This window comes from Talpa europaea (assembly GCF_964194135.1).
Source record: "Talpa europaea genome assembly, chromosome: 3".
NCBI classification, from domain to species: domain Eukaryota; kingdom Metazoa; phylum Chordata; class Mammalia; order Eulipotyphla; family Talpidae; genus Talpa; species Talpa europaea.
This window is the reverse complement of record NC_140069.1, coordinates 106,714,670-106,732,318: the sequence shown is the minus strand read 5'-3', so window position 1 is coordinate 106,732,318 and position 17,649 is coordinate 106,714,670. Positions and strand designations below refer to the sequence as shown.

At 42.9% G+C, this 17,649-nt stretch overlaps 1 protein-coding gene across 3 annotated transcripts in view; it reads right to left on the bottom strand.

The window, feature by feature from the left end:
• Positions 1-11,679: 11,679 nt before the first annotated feature.
• The window catches only part of ANLN (anillin, actin binding protein), a gene marked incomplete at both ends in the record, with an annotated part of 58,172 nt that continues 52,202 nt past the window's right edge, over positions 11,680-17,649 (bottom strand). For all 3 annotated transcript variants that reach the window (XM_084229391.1, XM_084229392.1, XM_084229393.1), the window contains 3 exons: positions 11,680-11,803; positions 15,526-15,698; positions 17,300-17,407. In XM_084229391.1, the coding sequence (XP_084085517.1) occupies positions 11,680-11,803; positions 15,526-15,698; positions 17,300-17,407 (405 nt within the window). The remainder of the gene's footprint in view (positions 11,804-15,525; positions 15,699-17,299; positions 17,408-17,649) is intronic.

Below are 17,649 nucleotides of genomic sequence, written 5' to 3'. Positions count from 1 at the left end.
AGCGACTACTCGGACAAATGAGCTGCTCGAAAATAGGAGCGCGCCGCCGTGTGGACCGGGGTGGTATCGTGGGAAAATAACGGTCTATGGACACACATGACATAGAAGTGTCCGCGAAGGAAGGAGCGGCTCCTCGGGCAATTGATCCGCTGGCAAGACGGAGCGCGCCGTTTTGTGGACCGGGGTGGTATCGTGGGAAAGTCACGACCTGGGGGACTGGACAGGGCCTAGGAGGAATGAGGCTTCAGAGGCGCCGGGAGGTCAGGATGGGAAAGCGTTTCCTCCTGGACTGGAGGCTGCCTTGTGAGGAAGCGGACGCGGGGCAGCGCCTACGGGGAGGTGAAAGGCGGGACGGGAGGGCCAAGCGCAGAGGAAGTGGAAAGGGGCGAAGCGCAGAAAAACGGAGGGTCGCCCGTGAAGGCCGTGCCCGCGGGTCACGCGGGAAACAAAGGGGCCGCGTGGCCCGAGGTGTAGACAGACGGCGGGGGACGCCCCCGCGGGCGCGAGGAGCGAGGCGGCTACAGCGGCATTTACAGAGGCCGGTTCCGGGGGCGGGGGCGGGGCCGGCGGGGGGCGGGGCCGGGGCGGGGCCGGCGGGGGGCGGGGCCGGGGCGGGGCCGGCGGGGGGCGGGGCCGGGGCGGGGCGGGGCCAACAGCTGCGAGGACGACAGCCGAGGAGGAGGAAAAGCTGCAGGGGCCACAGGCAACATGTTCTCTCTCATTCCACAGCAAATAAAGTCACACACACCTTCAACTCAAGGGAATCTTGAATTTAGTAGTTTCATTTCATTTTATTTTATTTTAAATAGAACTCATCATTCTATTTTTGGAAAATGACCTAAGGAAAAGCATTGGAATGCAGATTAAAAATCTTTATGTGCAAAAATATTCACCAGAATTTTATGAAAAACATCTAAGTGAAAGCCAGTATTATTTAACCCGCCCCCTAATGAAAAGGGGACCTTCCCCCGTCCCAGTTCCCTCTCTCCCCCCCACATCCCCCCATCTCAGTCTCCACTCAAGGCGTGTGCCCGGACCCCACGGCCCTCCCGAGGCAGGGTCTCCGCAGGCAGCCGGGAGGCGCATCCTCGTTGCTTATGAAGTGCCCCCAGGACAGCCTGCGGGGCCTCGGTTCTCCCTCCAGGCCTGTGCCCAGCCCTGACCCCCAGGGACAGTCTCTCAGCTGCATCTGAAGCTCAACACATTTGAGCAATTCTGACACTGAGCTGGGTGCACACCTAACACAATTTACATGACACAAACATCGCCCCCACCCCCCCTAGCCGGTGGGTACACCGGAGCCCTCTGCGCTGATCTCAGAATCCTTAGGTTAACCCTATCTTTGAGCAGGCAGGGCTATCTGCCTCCACTCCGGTCTGAATTCCCAAAATGTTACCATGTAGCTGGGGCCCGCCGGGCGGGGGGGGGGGGGGGGGGGGGGGGGGGGGGGCTGGCCCCCGGGAAAGACTTCCAGCCACACCTGTGAGCTGCCAGGGCCCAGGGCAGGGAGGGGGGCTCCTGCTGGGGGAACCTGGCCTGCTCAGGACCCCGATGGGAGGTGCCACCTGCGGTTTGATCGGGGGGAGAGGGGGTATTGTTGACCTGAGAGGACAAGGTGAGCCCCAAAGTGAAGGGAAGGTGAGGAACACCTCCCTGTGGGTGGCTCACTGCAGAGGGGGAGCAGTCAGAGGACCTACGGCAGGAGGGGCTGGATGTGGAAAACAGCAGGGCTTTTTGGGTTCAGTTATGGGCATGCAGGACACAGGTCCTGCCTTCATTCACTCCTGAGCAGCTCACTGGGTCAGAACCTGTACTCCAAGAGGAACCCCAGGAGGTCCATGGGCACAAGAAAGTCTGATCACTGCTGTACATGGGCTCTCTGAGGGGAGAAACCAGTAAGAACGAGGTAAAAATGCACCGGTGACCACCCCCAGTAGCCTCGCCCTGCGGCACTGTGCTCGGGACACCTCGGGTCCTGCTGGGAACCTGGCCTGCTGCCCGCTAGCCAAGGCCTCACACGGTCACCTGAGACGGCCTACATCTTCGCCCCTGACCTGAACTCCCACCCTGGAGGGTTGTGACAACCACACAGTCGCCTACCCAGCCCACAGTGCGGCGTCATCCCAGTAATCAACAAGGCCCAACTTTTGAGAGAGGCCTGGAATTTAAAAGCCACTTAAGTGCAACATGTTATCCGGGTGTCACTATAAAGCAGCTGACAAAAGAACACTCCTACTTAAGAGTTCCATCCAAGGAAAGGTGGAAGAATCTCCCAGTTTTGTACCTTGTCATCTGTTACATAAGAAAACACCTTTTATCGATGAAATATCTTCTTCATCTACTGCATACAGCTCCACCCTGTCCTTTCAGGAAGGGAAAAAAAATAAATGCACCAAAGTTGTTCTTGTTTTAATTTCTGTTTCATGAATGTTCCATAACTGGAAAGGGGCAACATATCTAGATGGGACTCACTGTTCATATGCAATTTATTTCATTTCATTTCATTTCTATTTGGAATAAAATATTTTGTTGCCAGAACAAAATGAGAAAACTATACTTGCAGGGGTCCTATGTTTTGGTAATGACCCAGAAATAAGATTGCTCTTAGATGCTATTACAACTCTGATGATGGCTTTTTAGTAACATGGACTTTGTCACTTACATATCACAGTAAAACCATCACGTATTAGGTCTCATTTACCTGAGCATCTTGTTCTACGGCAACTCCAGCATCAGGGTCTCTATTAGCCTGAAATAGAAAATGTGGCAGAGTATTGAATCACAGGGCCTGGGGGCGGGGGGAAAGGTGGAGACATTCTTGGAGAAGACAAAACTGGAAGGTGGTGGGAGCCCACGAGCAGGAGGAGTGTGAAGTGGAGGGACTCTGAAGATGGAGGGGCCGGGAATGGAATGAACCTTCTATGAAACACGAAGAATTTTCCAAAGCTTAGCTATTGTAAACAGTGCTGCTATAAACATAGGGGTGCAGGTGCTCTTTGGAATCGATGTTTCTGTGTCCTTTGGGTAAATACCTAGGAGTGGAAATGCTGGATCATATGGAAGCTCTATGTTTAGTAGTAAGCTTTGGAAACAACCCAAATGCCCAAAAATAGATGACTGGATCAAGAAGATGTGGTACATATACACCATGGAATATTACTCAGCATTCAGAAAAGATGAACACATGCAATTTTTGCAGCAACATGGATGGCACTGGAAGGGATCATGCTTAGCGAAATAATCCAGAAAGAAAAAGAAAAACACCGGATGGTCTCACTCATAGCAGGAATCTAGAAAACTTAAATAAGGGACCAGGAAAATGAATAACTATAAGAAAGTGAAAATCAAAATCAACTAAAAACTATGAACCAGAGACACTCTATGGGGGGTGGGGGGTTGGGAGGGGAGGGATTGGGGTCAAAATAAGGGGGTTGCAATTGTATGCGGAATATAAAAATAAAATTTATTTATAAAAAAAAAAAAGAAACACCAAGATGTGTGCTAATCTGCCAGTCAGGATACTGGTGACAATCTTTGTGTATATCTTTTCAGGGCATTACCAGGGCACACGTAGAATTCCTTGCTGCCTCCAGGGCAGCTAACTATTTCTTGGGTACCCTTTCCTCAGAAGCTAGATGAGGTTGGCCACTGCCCTACGGGGCTCTCAGTCTGTGGTGGGGGCGATTATAGGAGATAAGGACTCTGCTGGTCAAACACACCAGGCCACAGGGACAAGGAGAAGCTTCCCAAAGACACTCATACCTGGACAGCATTTTGAGTTAGCCACGCAGAGAAGAGGTACCACCCATGACAGGCCCTCATTTACTGTTGGTTCCTTAATTTTAGTTCATTTTGATTTGTGATGATTACCTGGAAAACTCGCTCAAGGAATGGGAGTTAGTTCTTATTGGCAATATTTTTATTATAGTTAACTGAAAAGATAAAGGCCTCCCTCATGGTGCAGGGGTTAAAGTCTCAGCTATCAAGCTATCTGCAGCCACTGCAGCATGAGTTCACTCCTCAGCCTAGCAGCTGACCCACATGGCGCAGCAGACCTCTCCTGTCTCGCCTGCTGCTCCCCTCAGCAGTATTTCAGTGGATCTGCCTGCTCTCCACTGTCTTGGGTGAATCCTCTCACTCATCCACCCTCCCCCACCTCTGACTATACCCCAGTTGTTGTATGCATAATAAGAAATAAATCTTTAAAAAGAAAAAAGATAAAAGATAATCCATCCTAGCCTCTAGGTATACAATCCAAAAAAATACTATCCTACCTATGGATAAGTGGGCAATACACTCATAAGTTTTCTTGATCTACTTATTTCATATCAAAAGTTTTTGAAAGCTTTCAAAAAGATGACCTTTTGCTTGCTTGACACATGTGTGCACATTTTAGCACTAAAAATACCTGGCAGTCATTAATGTACTTGGATTACTACACCTGCAAGAACTTCATTTTCCACTCAATATGTAGAAGCATCCTGGTTTTCTGCAGACTCCTGGGATTTTTCTACAATGGTTAAAATGGAGAAAATTTTAAATAAAAATATTGTCACGTATGCTGTGGAAATGTAAAATGAGGCAGTCCATGCTTAAAATAGTTTGGCACTTCCCCAAAATTTTTTTTTTTAAAAAAGAGTATTACCATATATTTCAATGTGTCCACACCTAGATATAAACCCCAAACAATGGAAAGCAGGTGTTCAAGCTAAATTTTGTACACAAATATTACAGCAGCACTGTTCATAATGGCCAGGGGTAGAAAGAGTGCAAATGTCGATCAGTGGGTGAGTGGACAAACAAAATGGGGTAGATTCATAAACTCCAGTATCACTCTGCCATTGAAGGAGGAAAGTCAATCGGTGCAGCTGCTGTGGGGGGCAGCACAGCAACTCCCTTAAACACTGAACACACAACTAACACGTGACACAGCTATTCCATCTCAGGAACACCCGAAAGAATTGAGAGCAGCGACTCAAACAGCTACCTTTACACCCATGTTCAAGCAGCATTATTCACAATCTACCAGTATCTAGAAGCAAGTTACTCCGTGCAATGAAGAAATGTAAAAACAAAATGTGGCCTACAGGAAATGTCACATTCACTCTTAAACAAGGGAGGAAATTGTGATACGTGCCACAACTTGTAGGAAACTTAGAGGCATTGTAAGAAGTGCAATAAATTACCCAGACACAACAGGACAAATGTAGAGAAATTCCACTCAGGTGAGTATCCAGAGCATCAAATTGGAAAGAGAAGGTGGAATGTGGTTGTCCGGGGGTGAGGGCAGAGAGGCCGGAGAGTCCGTGCTGAGTGGATTGAGTTCCAGTGGGGAAATGAGAAGGCTGTGGAGGGTGGAGATGCCCAGCTCACCTCCCCCGCATATTTATACCCAAATTACACCTAAACAAAGGCTGTAGTGACCTGTGTGCCTGCAGAGAGGGCTGTGTCAGGCACAAGGGAACACTACTCAGCCACATGCAAAGACAAAACATGACCGTTTACATGAAAAGGGAAGGGATGGAGGGCCTCCTTTGTAGTAAAGCAAATCAGATGACAAACACAAATGTTGGCTGATTGCACAGCAGGTGAGAAAACCAGTCAAATACTAATTAAAATCTACTGGACTCTAAGAACCAAGTGAGGTTTCTGAGGTTAAGTGGGAGTGGGGAGAGAGACAGGGCCAAAGGGAAAGATGTCAGGTACTAATAGGTATCATGGAGAAAAGGTGTGGAAAATAGATTAAGGTGCCCGAGGGGTGCTGTTTCAGACACAGTGACCTAGTGGCTCTCTCTGAGGAGGGAGTTATTTGACAATGACCCGAATGAAGTGATGCAGTGGGCATTTCAAGCAGAGAGGACCTCAAGTGCAAAAGCCCTGACATTGAAAAATGGGCCTTATGTTTACCAATGTCAGTAGGACGAGTGGGAAAAAAATAAAGAAATTCAAGCTGATACTGGCCTGTTTTTGTCATTTGTCCCAACCTACACACATGCTGATGCCAGAGGAAGCCAAGCCCCACTCAGTCCCTCCATTGTAAAGAACTCCCCGGGGAGATGCAAAGGCTGAGCGCCCCAGTTAAGCCTTCTTTACCTGCCTCCCGGGGCGCGGGGGGTCTGGGGGTTCGCGCCTCACCTTCAGGGGCAGATGCCCGGGACCCGCCGCCTGGGGCCTGCTCAGGCGCGGCGTCCGGAGCCGGCTCTGCCCTCAGCCTGCTGCCCCCGGGCCGCGGAGGGGTTGGGGCGGTGTCAGCCCCAGGTAATTGGACGGTACCTTCCCCACGCTCTAGCCTGAACCCACTGTAATGAAAACAGCCAGGCCCGCGCGCCAGAACAGGGCGCCCAGAACCCCCCCAGGTGTCGTCCACTTCCCGCGAGGGCGCCGGGAGCGCAGGGCCCGCTCTCAGGCAAGGGAAGCGGGACGCGCGGGTCACCCCGACCCCCAGAGCCCCCAGGCCCTAGAAGGAACCCCAAAAGGGGCCCGGGTTTCCACACCCTGCCCCTCCCGCACTGGGTGCTCCGGTGGCCCCCTGCGCAGTCAGCCTCCCACAGGGAGGTGTCTCACCTTCCCGCACCTCTGGCTCACTCCTCCTCTGGAGGCCCAAGGCGGCACCCAGACCGCAGTACAGCTGACGCCTCCCAGCCGCGCCCCAAGACACCGGGTTCCCGGGGCACCAGCTCCGCTCCAAGCGGCGTGGAGGCGGCTGCGCTGGGCGCATGCGCGGCCTGAGGCGCTGCGCAGGTGCGCTCGGCTGGTGGGCGGGGCGGGCGGGGCGGGGCGGGGCGGGGCACACGCGCCACTCGCTCTCGGTGGCCACGCCCATCAGGTGGTCCCCCCGCAGCCTGACAGTTTGAAAATTCAAACTCAAATGGAGCAAATATCCCGCGTCTTCTCCAAAAATAGTGTCAGTGAAAATTCCAGGAAGCCACTAAAAAGGCAAAAGGGGTCTACTTGGATTTCAAACCTCGCTCAGGATTGTTTAGCAGTGACCACAGGTGACTGATAATGATAGAACGGGTGTGAGGATTCGATCCTCCGACCTCGCTCTGAGCTTTGCTGCAGTCCTGGGTCTTTTCCTCCCCCTTTCCCCCCTCTCTGTCGTCCTAGTTTTCTGCTCTGCCAGCATTGCCCGTCCTCGCCACCAGGCTGCGTTGCTGCCATTTCTCAAAGCTTTTTCCCTTAGGGCCCTTTCCACAATCCCCCCTCACCCCCTGCCCCTCAGTCATTCTGCTCTTCCTTCACCATCCACCCCCACAAAGTCCCATGACAAATAGGAACTGCTGGAATGAGGTCTGGACTCCCCTGTCTTCTGAGTCCTGTCACCCTTCATTCTCCACTAACACATTCTCCACTGCCTTTTAAAACTCCATCCTCAGATCTTCCCTCACCTCTGCTCTGCCTGTCAGTGTAGTCTCAGGTACTCATTGCCTCATTCAAAAATATGTTTTCCTCAGTATTTCTTCCACTGATATCATAATTGTGTCTTTCCCTTCTTAAACCAACATCCTGTATCTCTATTCAATCTTCTACTCACTCAATGTTTTGTTCTGACTCTAATTTTTAAGTGTTCATAAATCCACATTCTCATTGTAAACATATCAAATATTCTAGAAAGACTCAAAAGTCACAGCATTTCTCCACCCAACACTTCTCCCAATATCTTCCCACTCCCCTTGTCATGTAAAATTTAGTGTGGTTTCTTCCCTCTTAGATGTGCATATATGTTACACACATAGGTTCATGTTGCATGGTATATCCCTTTTCCCCAGTTGTTAGGTTAGGAACTTTTATTTTATGTGTGTGTGTGTGTGTGTATGTGTGTGTGTGTGTGTGAGAGAGAGAGAGAGAGAGACAGAGAGACAGAGAGAGACAGAGAGAGAGACAGAGAGAGAGAGAGAGAGACTTGCTTCTCTACTTAACCACTCATGGTTTAGTAGCATGTATCATTATTTTCTATTAATTAGGACTTACAGATTATTTCTAGTTTTCTTCCCTGTTGATGGACTTTTTACTTCTATTTTTTCCCTTTAAAACAGTATCATACTGATCATCCTTTTATGTATATCTTTGCTCATCTGCAAGTTAATCTGAGGAATGTGGAGGTGAAAGAGTTAAAGCAGCTGACCTGAAGCATAAACTCCTTGTAAATGTGCTGATAACTGGGCCCTCTGGCAAATAGACTAATATTTGCTAGAAGATTTCATATCTATGAAATGCTTTTAGTAGGAAGTGGCTAGTTAAGGACGTTCATGGTAAATAATCTTAGAATATGAATTTGTGAAGCAAGCCTCCTGAAAGTCACATAGCTATGTAATTATACTTAGGTATAAAATGGCCTCACCTAGAGGCTCCCTGATGTATGAGATACCATCTCCTCCCCACCCCGGGCCCCATCCTTACCTGAGATCTTATTACTGTGGACCTGCGAGGACCACGAATGTGGGAACGAAAGACCTGGGAGACTGCAGATATCAGGCTTGTCCCTGCTTCCCAATGCCTCCACTGCTTATGTACTTGAAATTATGAGTACAGCTTTATATGGTCAAGATCCCTAATGCAAGATAGTGTGATTTGACCATCTGATCCTATGTATTAGCAGAAATTTCTGGAAGTTGTCAAGTGGCCATCCAAGAAGTCTGTATCAGTTTCTATTTTCACCAAGTACATGAATTTGCTTCTCAGCAATATTGACAAGTTTCACCAGGAAGGGGGGGGGGTGTCAATAAACATCACCATTTAAATTTATATTTTTCTGTTTATTAATATTTTTACATTTGTTGACTCTTTGGATTTGTGTTTGTGTATATGCATTTCCTGCCAGTAATATCTGCCCTTCTTTGGGGTGTTAACCCTTCTCTTTTTTATAAATCTGAGAATCAGATTAATCATAGTGTAATGGCAAATTTTATTGTCTGGATTTGAATCCTGGTCTGACACTTCCTAAGTGTGTTGCCTCAGATGTTACCTAAGTTTTAGTTTCCTCATTCAATGCCGATTTCATAAGGTCACATGAAGACAGAATGAGATAATCTATGCAAAACATCAAGAACATCACTTGGTAAATGCTCGTATCATACAAAATCATGTATTTGCATATTAATTAGTTGATTATTAAATATGTTGTGAATATTTTTCCTAGTCTGTTGCTTGTGTTTTAACTGTTCAGAGACATTTATGAGGCAGGGATTTTTTTGTGCAATCAAATCAGCCATTCTTTTCTTTCCTCTATGGGTTTTGTTATAACCTGATTTTTTTATCTGAACGATTTTATTGAATTGGCCACTCCAAATTTCAGTTCATATTCTCTTTAATCTGCCTTATGACTTTGCGGTCAGAATCTCAAGATTCTTCTTTGGTCTCATCATTCTTTTTTTTTTCTTTCATGGAAGACTATCACTAGCCCCTCCTTTTGCACTTTTTCTCCAAAACACATGTTTCTTCTGTTCTTGCTTTGTTTTCTACCTCATCTCATACTCCCTAGATGATCTTATCTACTCTGCTCTGATGGTTTCAACACTCCCCAACCTACCCACAGGCAGGTAACACTGAAATCTTCAGAGCAGTATTTCCCACTGTTTGTCAGGTATTTCTAAATTGATGTTCCACAATCACCTTAATTTTTTCTAAAACTGAATTTTACATAGCCTCTATATATGCTAAGTTGGAATATTTTTTTTTAAGATTTATTTATATAAGAACTGGGATACAGGCCAGATGCGCGGGAGGGTGAGAGGTTCACCAGAGACAGAGCGGGGAACAGAACAGGCAGACTGACGAAATACACTGCTGAGAGGAGCAGCGGGTGAGGCAGGAGAGGTCTGCCATGTCATGTGGGATCCTCACCAGCCTGCTGGGATCTAACCGGTGCTGCAGAGTCTGTGGACAGCTTCACAGTGTGGTGCTTAATTGCCTATGCCACCAGGGGAGGCCCTGGAATATTTTTTATGAACAAAAAATACAAACATGTCTATGAAATACACATACACACTCTAGGAGCACTCTCAAAGTTACTGGTCAAAATGGCAACAAGGGAAGAAGACATACTTTTCCCTTGAACTTCTTTGTGCTTTTTGGATTTTGTACCATGATACATGATATTTAATACATACAGAGAAAAGAATACAAATCTACAAATAAATACAAATCTATAAATACAAATAAAAGGGACCCTTCCAATCTTATCAAACCTGTTCCCTGTGCCTGATGGTCATGTCATTTATCTATTCAGTCTCTGCTAAGCACGTAGGAATCAACCTCTAGTCCCTCAAATGCATATCCAGTTACCATATTCTGTTGAAATGCCTCTGTAAAGGATCCTTCATCTACCAACACATTGAGCAGCAACCCTAAAACACACAGTAATCTGAGTACAGGGCTAGAGACAAAAAGATGAATGAAATTTTGTCAATATAACACCTCCAGAAGCCTGCAGCCTAGGGATGCAAAGTGGTCACATGGCAACATTTAAACAGTATTTATTTCTTAAATAACTGATTCCTTAAGTCATTTGCAAGTATTTATTCAGGTAAGAGATCATAAAATACATTTTTACAATACACATAAGAAAAAACACATTTGAATGGAAAAAGAAGACAGGAAGTGACAGAATTTAGTGTTTATAAATGAGACCATCAATTACTAACAATTCAGGGAAGAAATTCAAACTAAAAATTGAGACCATTCCTTACCATACTTTATAATAAAAAAAGACATTAGGCTTTTTAAAGGAAATACATGACAACAGTTTTTCAAATGATTTCATAATGGGTTTCTAGACACTGTGATATATGGACATTAAAAAACAAAACAAAACAGGAACTTTGGCATGCAAAGTATTAGTACATAGCAGCTTGGTAAAGTTTACCTTTATTATATAAAGATTCTTCAATTTACATTTGTTCTTGTTAGAGGAGTAGAAAGAACTAACATGCCCATAGAGTTGAGGAGTCTGTGTAAGTTATATAGCAAAAATAATTACTTTTAAAACCCTGCGTTCTATGAAAATGTGCACCACACTGCATCTGTAGTAACTAAGTAAATGTAAGCCATATGATTATTATCTCTTCTAAATAAAACCTTCAGATCTCATACAATATCATCCACGTCCACATTTGTTGTTTTCAGGGAGCCTCAAGCTTTAATGCACATTTGCTATTTGCAAAAGTTCTTACCTCCATTACTAGAATGCTTCTGTGAAATCACCTAGAAATTTTTTTCAGTACTCTAGTAACAAGATCTCATGATCAACAAGTGACCACAACCCTTAGAAAAAGAACTGAGGCTAGAGAAAGCAACAAGAAGTCAGAGGCTGTGTATGGAACCTCTGGAAGACCTTTCTACTTTAAGATCCACAGCTCCAAGAAGACAACTCAAAATTTCTTACTTTAAAAAAAAAAAAATCTTATCATGAATAACTGAGTAATATGATATCTAGGAAGATGAGGCCTATAAATTAAGATCTAGCAAAGTTGACTGCAATGAATTTTCTTCCAGACATAATAAATGACAGAGGAGAAACCAGGTGGTTTTACATATAAGATATAAATACTGCACTGTGTAGTGAATATTGGCACATACCCTTTTGTAAGCATAAAATGCAATCAGCAAATCTGATGCTCTTAAGATGAATTTATAACATAGCTCAATAAACTTCTATATGACATAAAAACTCCCCACAGTTTAAGGCTTTCCAATAGGTTTGTAGCAAGCATCAGGTTGCCAGAGTCGAATATCAACAAGAACTTGATTGAGTTTTTGCATCCAGAGATCCCGTTCTTCCTTGGTATCTGCAGACAGCCAGTTCCTACAGGAAAAAACAAGCAAAAGTTTAAGATTCTTTTCCACAATTTCACTTGATTGAGTTTTTGCATCCAGAGATCCCATTCTTCCTTGGTATCTGCAGACAGCCAGTTCCTACAGGAAAAAACAAGCAAAAGTTTAAGATTCTTTTCCACAATTTCATACCTCCATGTACTCTAGATAGGAAAAGAAAAAAAATAAAATAAAACAGTAAAATGATTCACTTTATATTGTCTTTTAATAAATGGATTAATGAGGTGCTCTTCCAAATTACAATTAAAAAAAAAACCAAAAAACCTCATTACATTTTCGTTAGCTGACAAAACTCACACTAATTACATCTGGTAAAAGATGGAGTTTCCACATTAAAGACGATTACTGTCTCATCCAAGTAGTCTAGCCTGAGCAATGTGGTAGCACAGGACGTCTATCCCATAGTAAGAGCAAACATACCACAGGTTTGCATGTGGAAGCTTATAGAATTCCTCAGACTCAGGTTCTTCAAAATACAGAATCACAGAATCGTAGACTCACAATGTTTTACAGATATTATTACTATTACTTCTTCCCATTATTTTTGTTTTACTATGTCAATAGAATGTGTTATTTATAATAAATTATCTGAAGTTACAAAGACTTTGCCCAACCGGTCTTTCTGTCCATATCAGGATTCCCTTCTTTACATCTCTATTTAGCTACAAGTCAAATAATTTCATGGGGCAAGTGAGGGTGAGGGACAGAATTTCCTAACTCACAAGTAGGACTATTCTAGAAAACAGGGAGCTGTTATAAAGCTTTTATGTTGTATTCATGCTGCATCATTCTATTATCTCCCCACAGGAACTAGAAAGGGAATGAGCATAAACAAACAATTGAGTTGATCATCTCCTACTAGTTAATGGAGAGAATATAATACTAACAATTATAACAGTGATCATTTGTTGAGCTCATTTGATGTGCTCAACACTATGTTAACTATGCCTACTTAACTAATTTCTATTGTCACTCTGAAGTTTATGTATCCCTTTTGACAAAGGAGAATGTTCAGAGGACCAGCAAAGTTAAGTAACTCGCTATGGTTCTATTTGGTGGGTCACTGAGTCAGAATTTAAACCTAGGTCACTCTATGTGATGAGACCATTTGTAGTAGAAATATTTTGTACTGAAGGAGAAAAAGATAGCAAGTTTGGTTAATGGAAATAAAAATGAAATATATTAAATTTAGATTAAAAATGTTAAAAGTCTGAAGGAAAAACAGATAAATATGGCAAAGGAGAAAGCACAAATGCAAAATATTTATATTCTACTAAATATTTTTAAAATGATCAAAAAAAAAAAAAAAAGGAAGGAGTTTTAAGCCTATCAAGCAAAGTTAAAGGCTCAGTCAAGACTGAATTGAGGGCCTCCCCTGGTGGCGCAGCGGTTGAGTGCTGGGCTGCGAAGCTGCCCGCAGCCTCTGCAGCACTGGTTTGATCCCGGCCTCCGGCGAGGGTTCCACATGGTGCGCAGACCTCTCCTGCCGCGCCCGCTGCTCCCCTCAGCCGTGTATTTCAGTCCATCTGCCTGTTCTGTTCCCCGCTCTGGCTCTGGTGAATTCTCTCACCCTCCCGCACTTCTGACTATACCCAGTGCTTGTATAAATAGATAATCTTTAAAAAAAAAAAAAAAAGACTGAATTGAGAATGCACCACTCTCAAATGCTTATATAAATGTTCGCTCAATTTGTAAAAATGTTATGATGAGAAAAACTACCTGCAAATAAAGTATAGAGCAATAATGGCAACATGTGATCAATCTATTTGACAAAGATGGAAGAAGTCTGAAAGAGGTTATACAGTAGGTAAAAGATTATATGCAAAATGTGAGTAATGTCTAAAAAGGCAAATATGGGCTGTTATGCCTGTTATGGTCTGAAAGTACTTGAACACTACATTTTAGTGGGTTCTCCCACTGATTATGGTCATCGACAGGATAGCTATCAAACAAAATAATTATAAATTTATTTTGATTCTTCTGTCCTATCAGAAGTTGCAGCTGCACAAAAGGTCCCTGAAAGAAAGGAGTATTTGAGTTCATCGGAATTAATCTGAAATTGATCTAGAAACCAAGAATTTCCAAAGAATAGGCCCCATATGTAGCTATCTAAAACAAATTGGCAATACCTGGACAACTTTGTTCTATTTTAGTCTAGTGTTTCTCAATTGTAACTTTCTGCTATTTCCAAATCAGAAACTCAAGGGAAGAGTTTTATCCAGCTCCCTGTCTGCAATGCACAGCAATAGCCTATTTAATATAATCTTGTCAAATTCTAATTTGTGTCCCTAACACAACTTTGTACATTGAGGATTACATCGAAGCAAAAGAACCTATCTTGGATTCTTAGCAAGAAACCTTTGTATCTTATCTTTTTTTTTTTTTTAAAGATTTATTTATTCATGCATACAAAAACTGGAGTGCAGGCCAGACATGCAAGAAGGTGAGAGGATTCACCAGAGACACAGTGGGGAACACAACAGGCAGACTGACCAAAATACACTGCTGAGGGGAGCAGCAAATGAGACAGGAGAGGTCTGCCACTCCATCTCCCCGGCCGGTTGGGATCGAACCCGGGCTGCAGAGGCTGCGGACAGCTTCACAGCACCACGCTCAACTGCCTGCCCTACCAGGGAGGCCCTTATACTCAAGTTTAGGATTAACAAAAAAGTGACACTTCCAGAAGTTCATTCTGTTAATCTCCAACCAGAAATCTTCAGAGTAAAAGTTTAATTACAGAGTTAAAGTTTAATTACAAGTAACCTGACTAGTTAAAGGTATTTTGGAATGAAAGGAAGGCATATGTAAAATTTCTTTGAATAATGCTTGGCTTCTAAATTTCTAATGAAATCTTCAAATTTAACCCAGTTTAGTAACTACCTTAAAAAAGGCTACACTGTGGGCTTCCCTAGTGCCATGGGGGTTAAAGTCTCAGCACTATCACGCTATCGCCAGCCACTGCAGCATGAGTTCAATCCCTGGCCGGGTAATTAACCCACATGGCACAGCAGACCTCTCCTGTCTCTCCTGCTACTCCCCTCAGCAGTGTATTTCAGTAGATCTGCCTATTCTACTCCCCAATGTCTCTGGGGAATCCTCTTACTAGTCCCTCAGCCCCACACCTCTGGCCTACACCCCAGTTCCTGTATGCATAAACAAACAAAAAACAAATCTTTTTTAAAAAGGCTACACTGTAGGGGCCTCCCCTGGTGGCACAGGAGTTGAGCGCTGGGCTGCAAAGCTGCCCTCAGCCTCTGCAGCACCAGTTCAATCCCCAGCCACCAGCGAGGGTTCCACATGGTGCAACAGACCTCTCCTGCCACGCCCGCTGCTCCCCTCAGCAGTGTACTTCGTCAGTCCACCTGTTCTGCTCCCCGCTCTGGCTCTGGTGAATTCTCTCACCCTCCCGCACTTCTGACTGTACCCAGTGCTTGTATAATAAATAAATAAATAAATCTTAAAAAAAAAAAAAGGCTACCCTGTAAGTATGTTGGAGATATAATTAGCTAATACATAACTTGATATAAATTATATTTTTATCTATGTAATTTAGTTATTAGAAATAATTCTCTATGTTTTGTTTTCTCATTAAGACTGTATGATTTTCAAAGATATGGATCATATTCCTAACAGTGACAAGAACATAGTAGGCAATTACTTAAGTGACAGAAATATTTATAGCTCAATACATACTTAGTGACACACAGTGTGTCCTTGCATTGGCTAACAAGTGTTTCTCGATCATCTTCTCTTTGTGGTCGGACAGTGATTAATTCAAAAGTGTTGCGTCTTGCACAAAATTCTCTGTTAGCTGGGTCTATCTGACGACTGATACAATTGGCAAGATTGATCCTTCCTATGGGATTCTTTAAAAACAAATTTTAAAAAGATTTATTAGTAGAAAGAAACAAGATCATTTAAGTAAGCATTAAGCAATATATATACTGCTAAAAGCTTAAAATTTAAAAGTGTTCATTTAAAAGTTAAAGTTTAATTACAATGAGTTTTGGAGAAGCATATTCAAATTATTTATTATTGTTTATTACTGAACATAAAAATAGAAACCAAAAATGTCAACTGGAGTTGTTAGCCAATATAAAAAATAAACTCTGATAGAAACATTCTGCAAGGTAGGAGGAGGAAAAGGGATCAAAACAGGGGAGAGAAGATCACTAGGAACTATGGTGATGGTTCACGGATGAAATGGTGATGGGAATTTTATGCAATGATATAAAATATATAAAAAAATAAATTATATATATGAAAAAAGTGTCAAACAGATGTAAAACAAAAAGAATAGCACAATGAACCTCCATGTACCAGCTAAAATTAGAAACACATATTCAACTATTACTTATCTACAGTCTCCTTCTTTCCTTTCTATAAACAGAAACCTAGACATCTTATTTCATCTGTAAATACTCACGCATCTCTGAAAGATAAACAATTGCTTTGGAAGTCATGTCATTCCTAAGACATGAGAGTCAAAGAGAAAATTCATGAGACCAAACAGTCCTGAAAATGGGGGGAAAGGGACATGTATAGGCACAATCCATTAAGAAATAGTCAATAAAAGTGCCTATTCTGTCAGCAATTTTTAAAAGCAATTGAAATGAAAGATCCCACAGAAGAGGGAAGTGCATAAGGGACTAAGATGATGGTTCATGGGTAATATGGTTGTGGGAGAATTACGGGGACTACAACTGAGTGGAGAAACCAATTATAGTACAAAAATGAGCAATGATGTAAGAAAATAAAGTAATTAAAAATAAATAAAATGAAAGATATCATTTTACAACACTAGTTTGGCTAAATCTGGAAAGAACAATGACAATCTCTGTTGATTGGTTGGGGGATAAGTAACAGAAACTCTTACACAGTGATGGTGAATGCATAAAATGATCTACTACTGGTAAGCAATTTGATGACAACAACAACAAAAAATCAAAATGAGTACACTATGATCCTACAATTCTGCCTAAAAGAAATGGACCCTAAGCAAATATATAAGTGCACGAAGATGTTTATATAGGTGAAGTCATTGTTTTTTCCTTAACAGCAAAAAATATGGTATAAATTAAATGACAGTAAAAGAGGAATATTCCAGCAAATCACATTATGTTTCCAGAAAATATGGCCAACGAAATTTTCTGAAAGTCCTTCCATTGCATAACTCCCCAAATGCTAGTAGCATAGGCAAAACTTTTCACATCATAGGTTTCGGAGATGTCTTTGTGGATTTCTCTCCAACAGCAAGAGAAACAAAAAAGAACATAATCAGGACTACATCAAAGTAAAAAGCTTCTACACAGGGAAAGAAATATTGCTAAAACACCTTATGGAATGGGAGAAAATATTGGTACACCATACATCTGACAAAGGACTAATATGCAAGATCTACAAAGAATGAAACATTCCATGAAAGTCAATCAGAGCTTTCACCACTGGCCAGTAATATTATCATTACCTTTCGTTTTTCATCATCTGGATAAGTCCAATAAGAGATACAGTTTCCAGAAAGAACACACCATCTTCGATGCCAGGCACCAAAGCCACTAACATCTTCAAATATGGTCTGAAAAAGTCAAATCCTGACTTCAGAATTTTGAGGATCAATTAAATTTGAATTACATATGTTAAATACCAACATGTTGACAAATTTCATAGCTTCAAATCTACTTGCATGACGTTAATAATTTTCTTTTGCCTTAGTAATAAAAATCACTGATTGCTCACATCCAGAAACTTACAGATTTCTGATACCATGAAAATGTATAAGGCAGATACAATGCTATATTAAATAAATATCTAATTTTA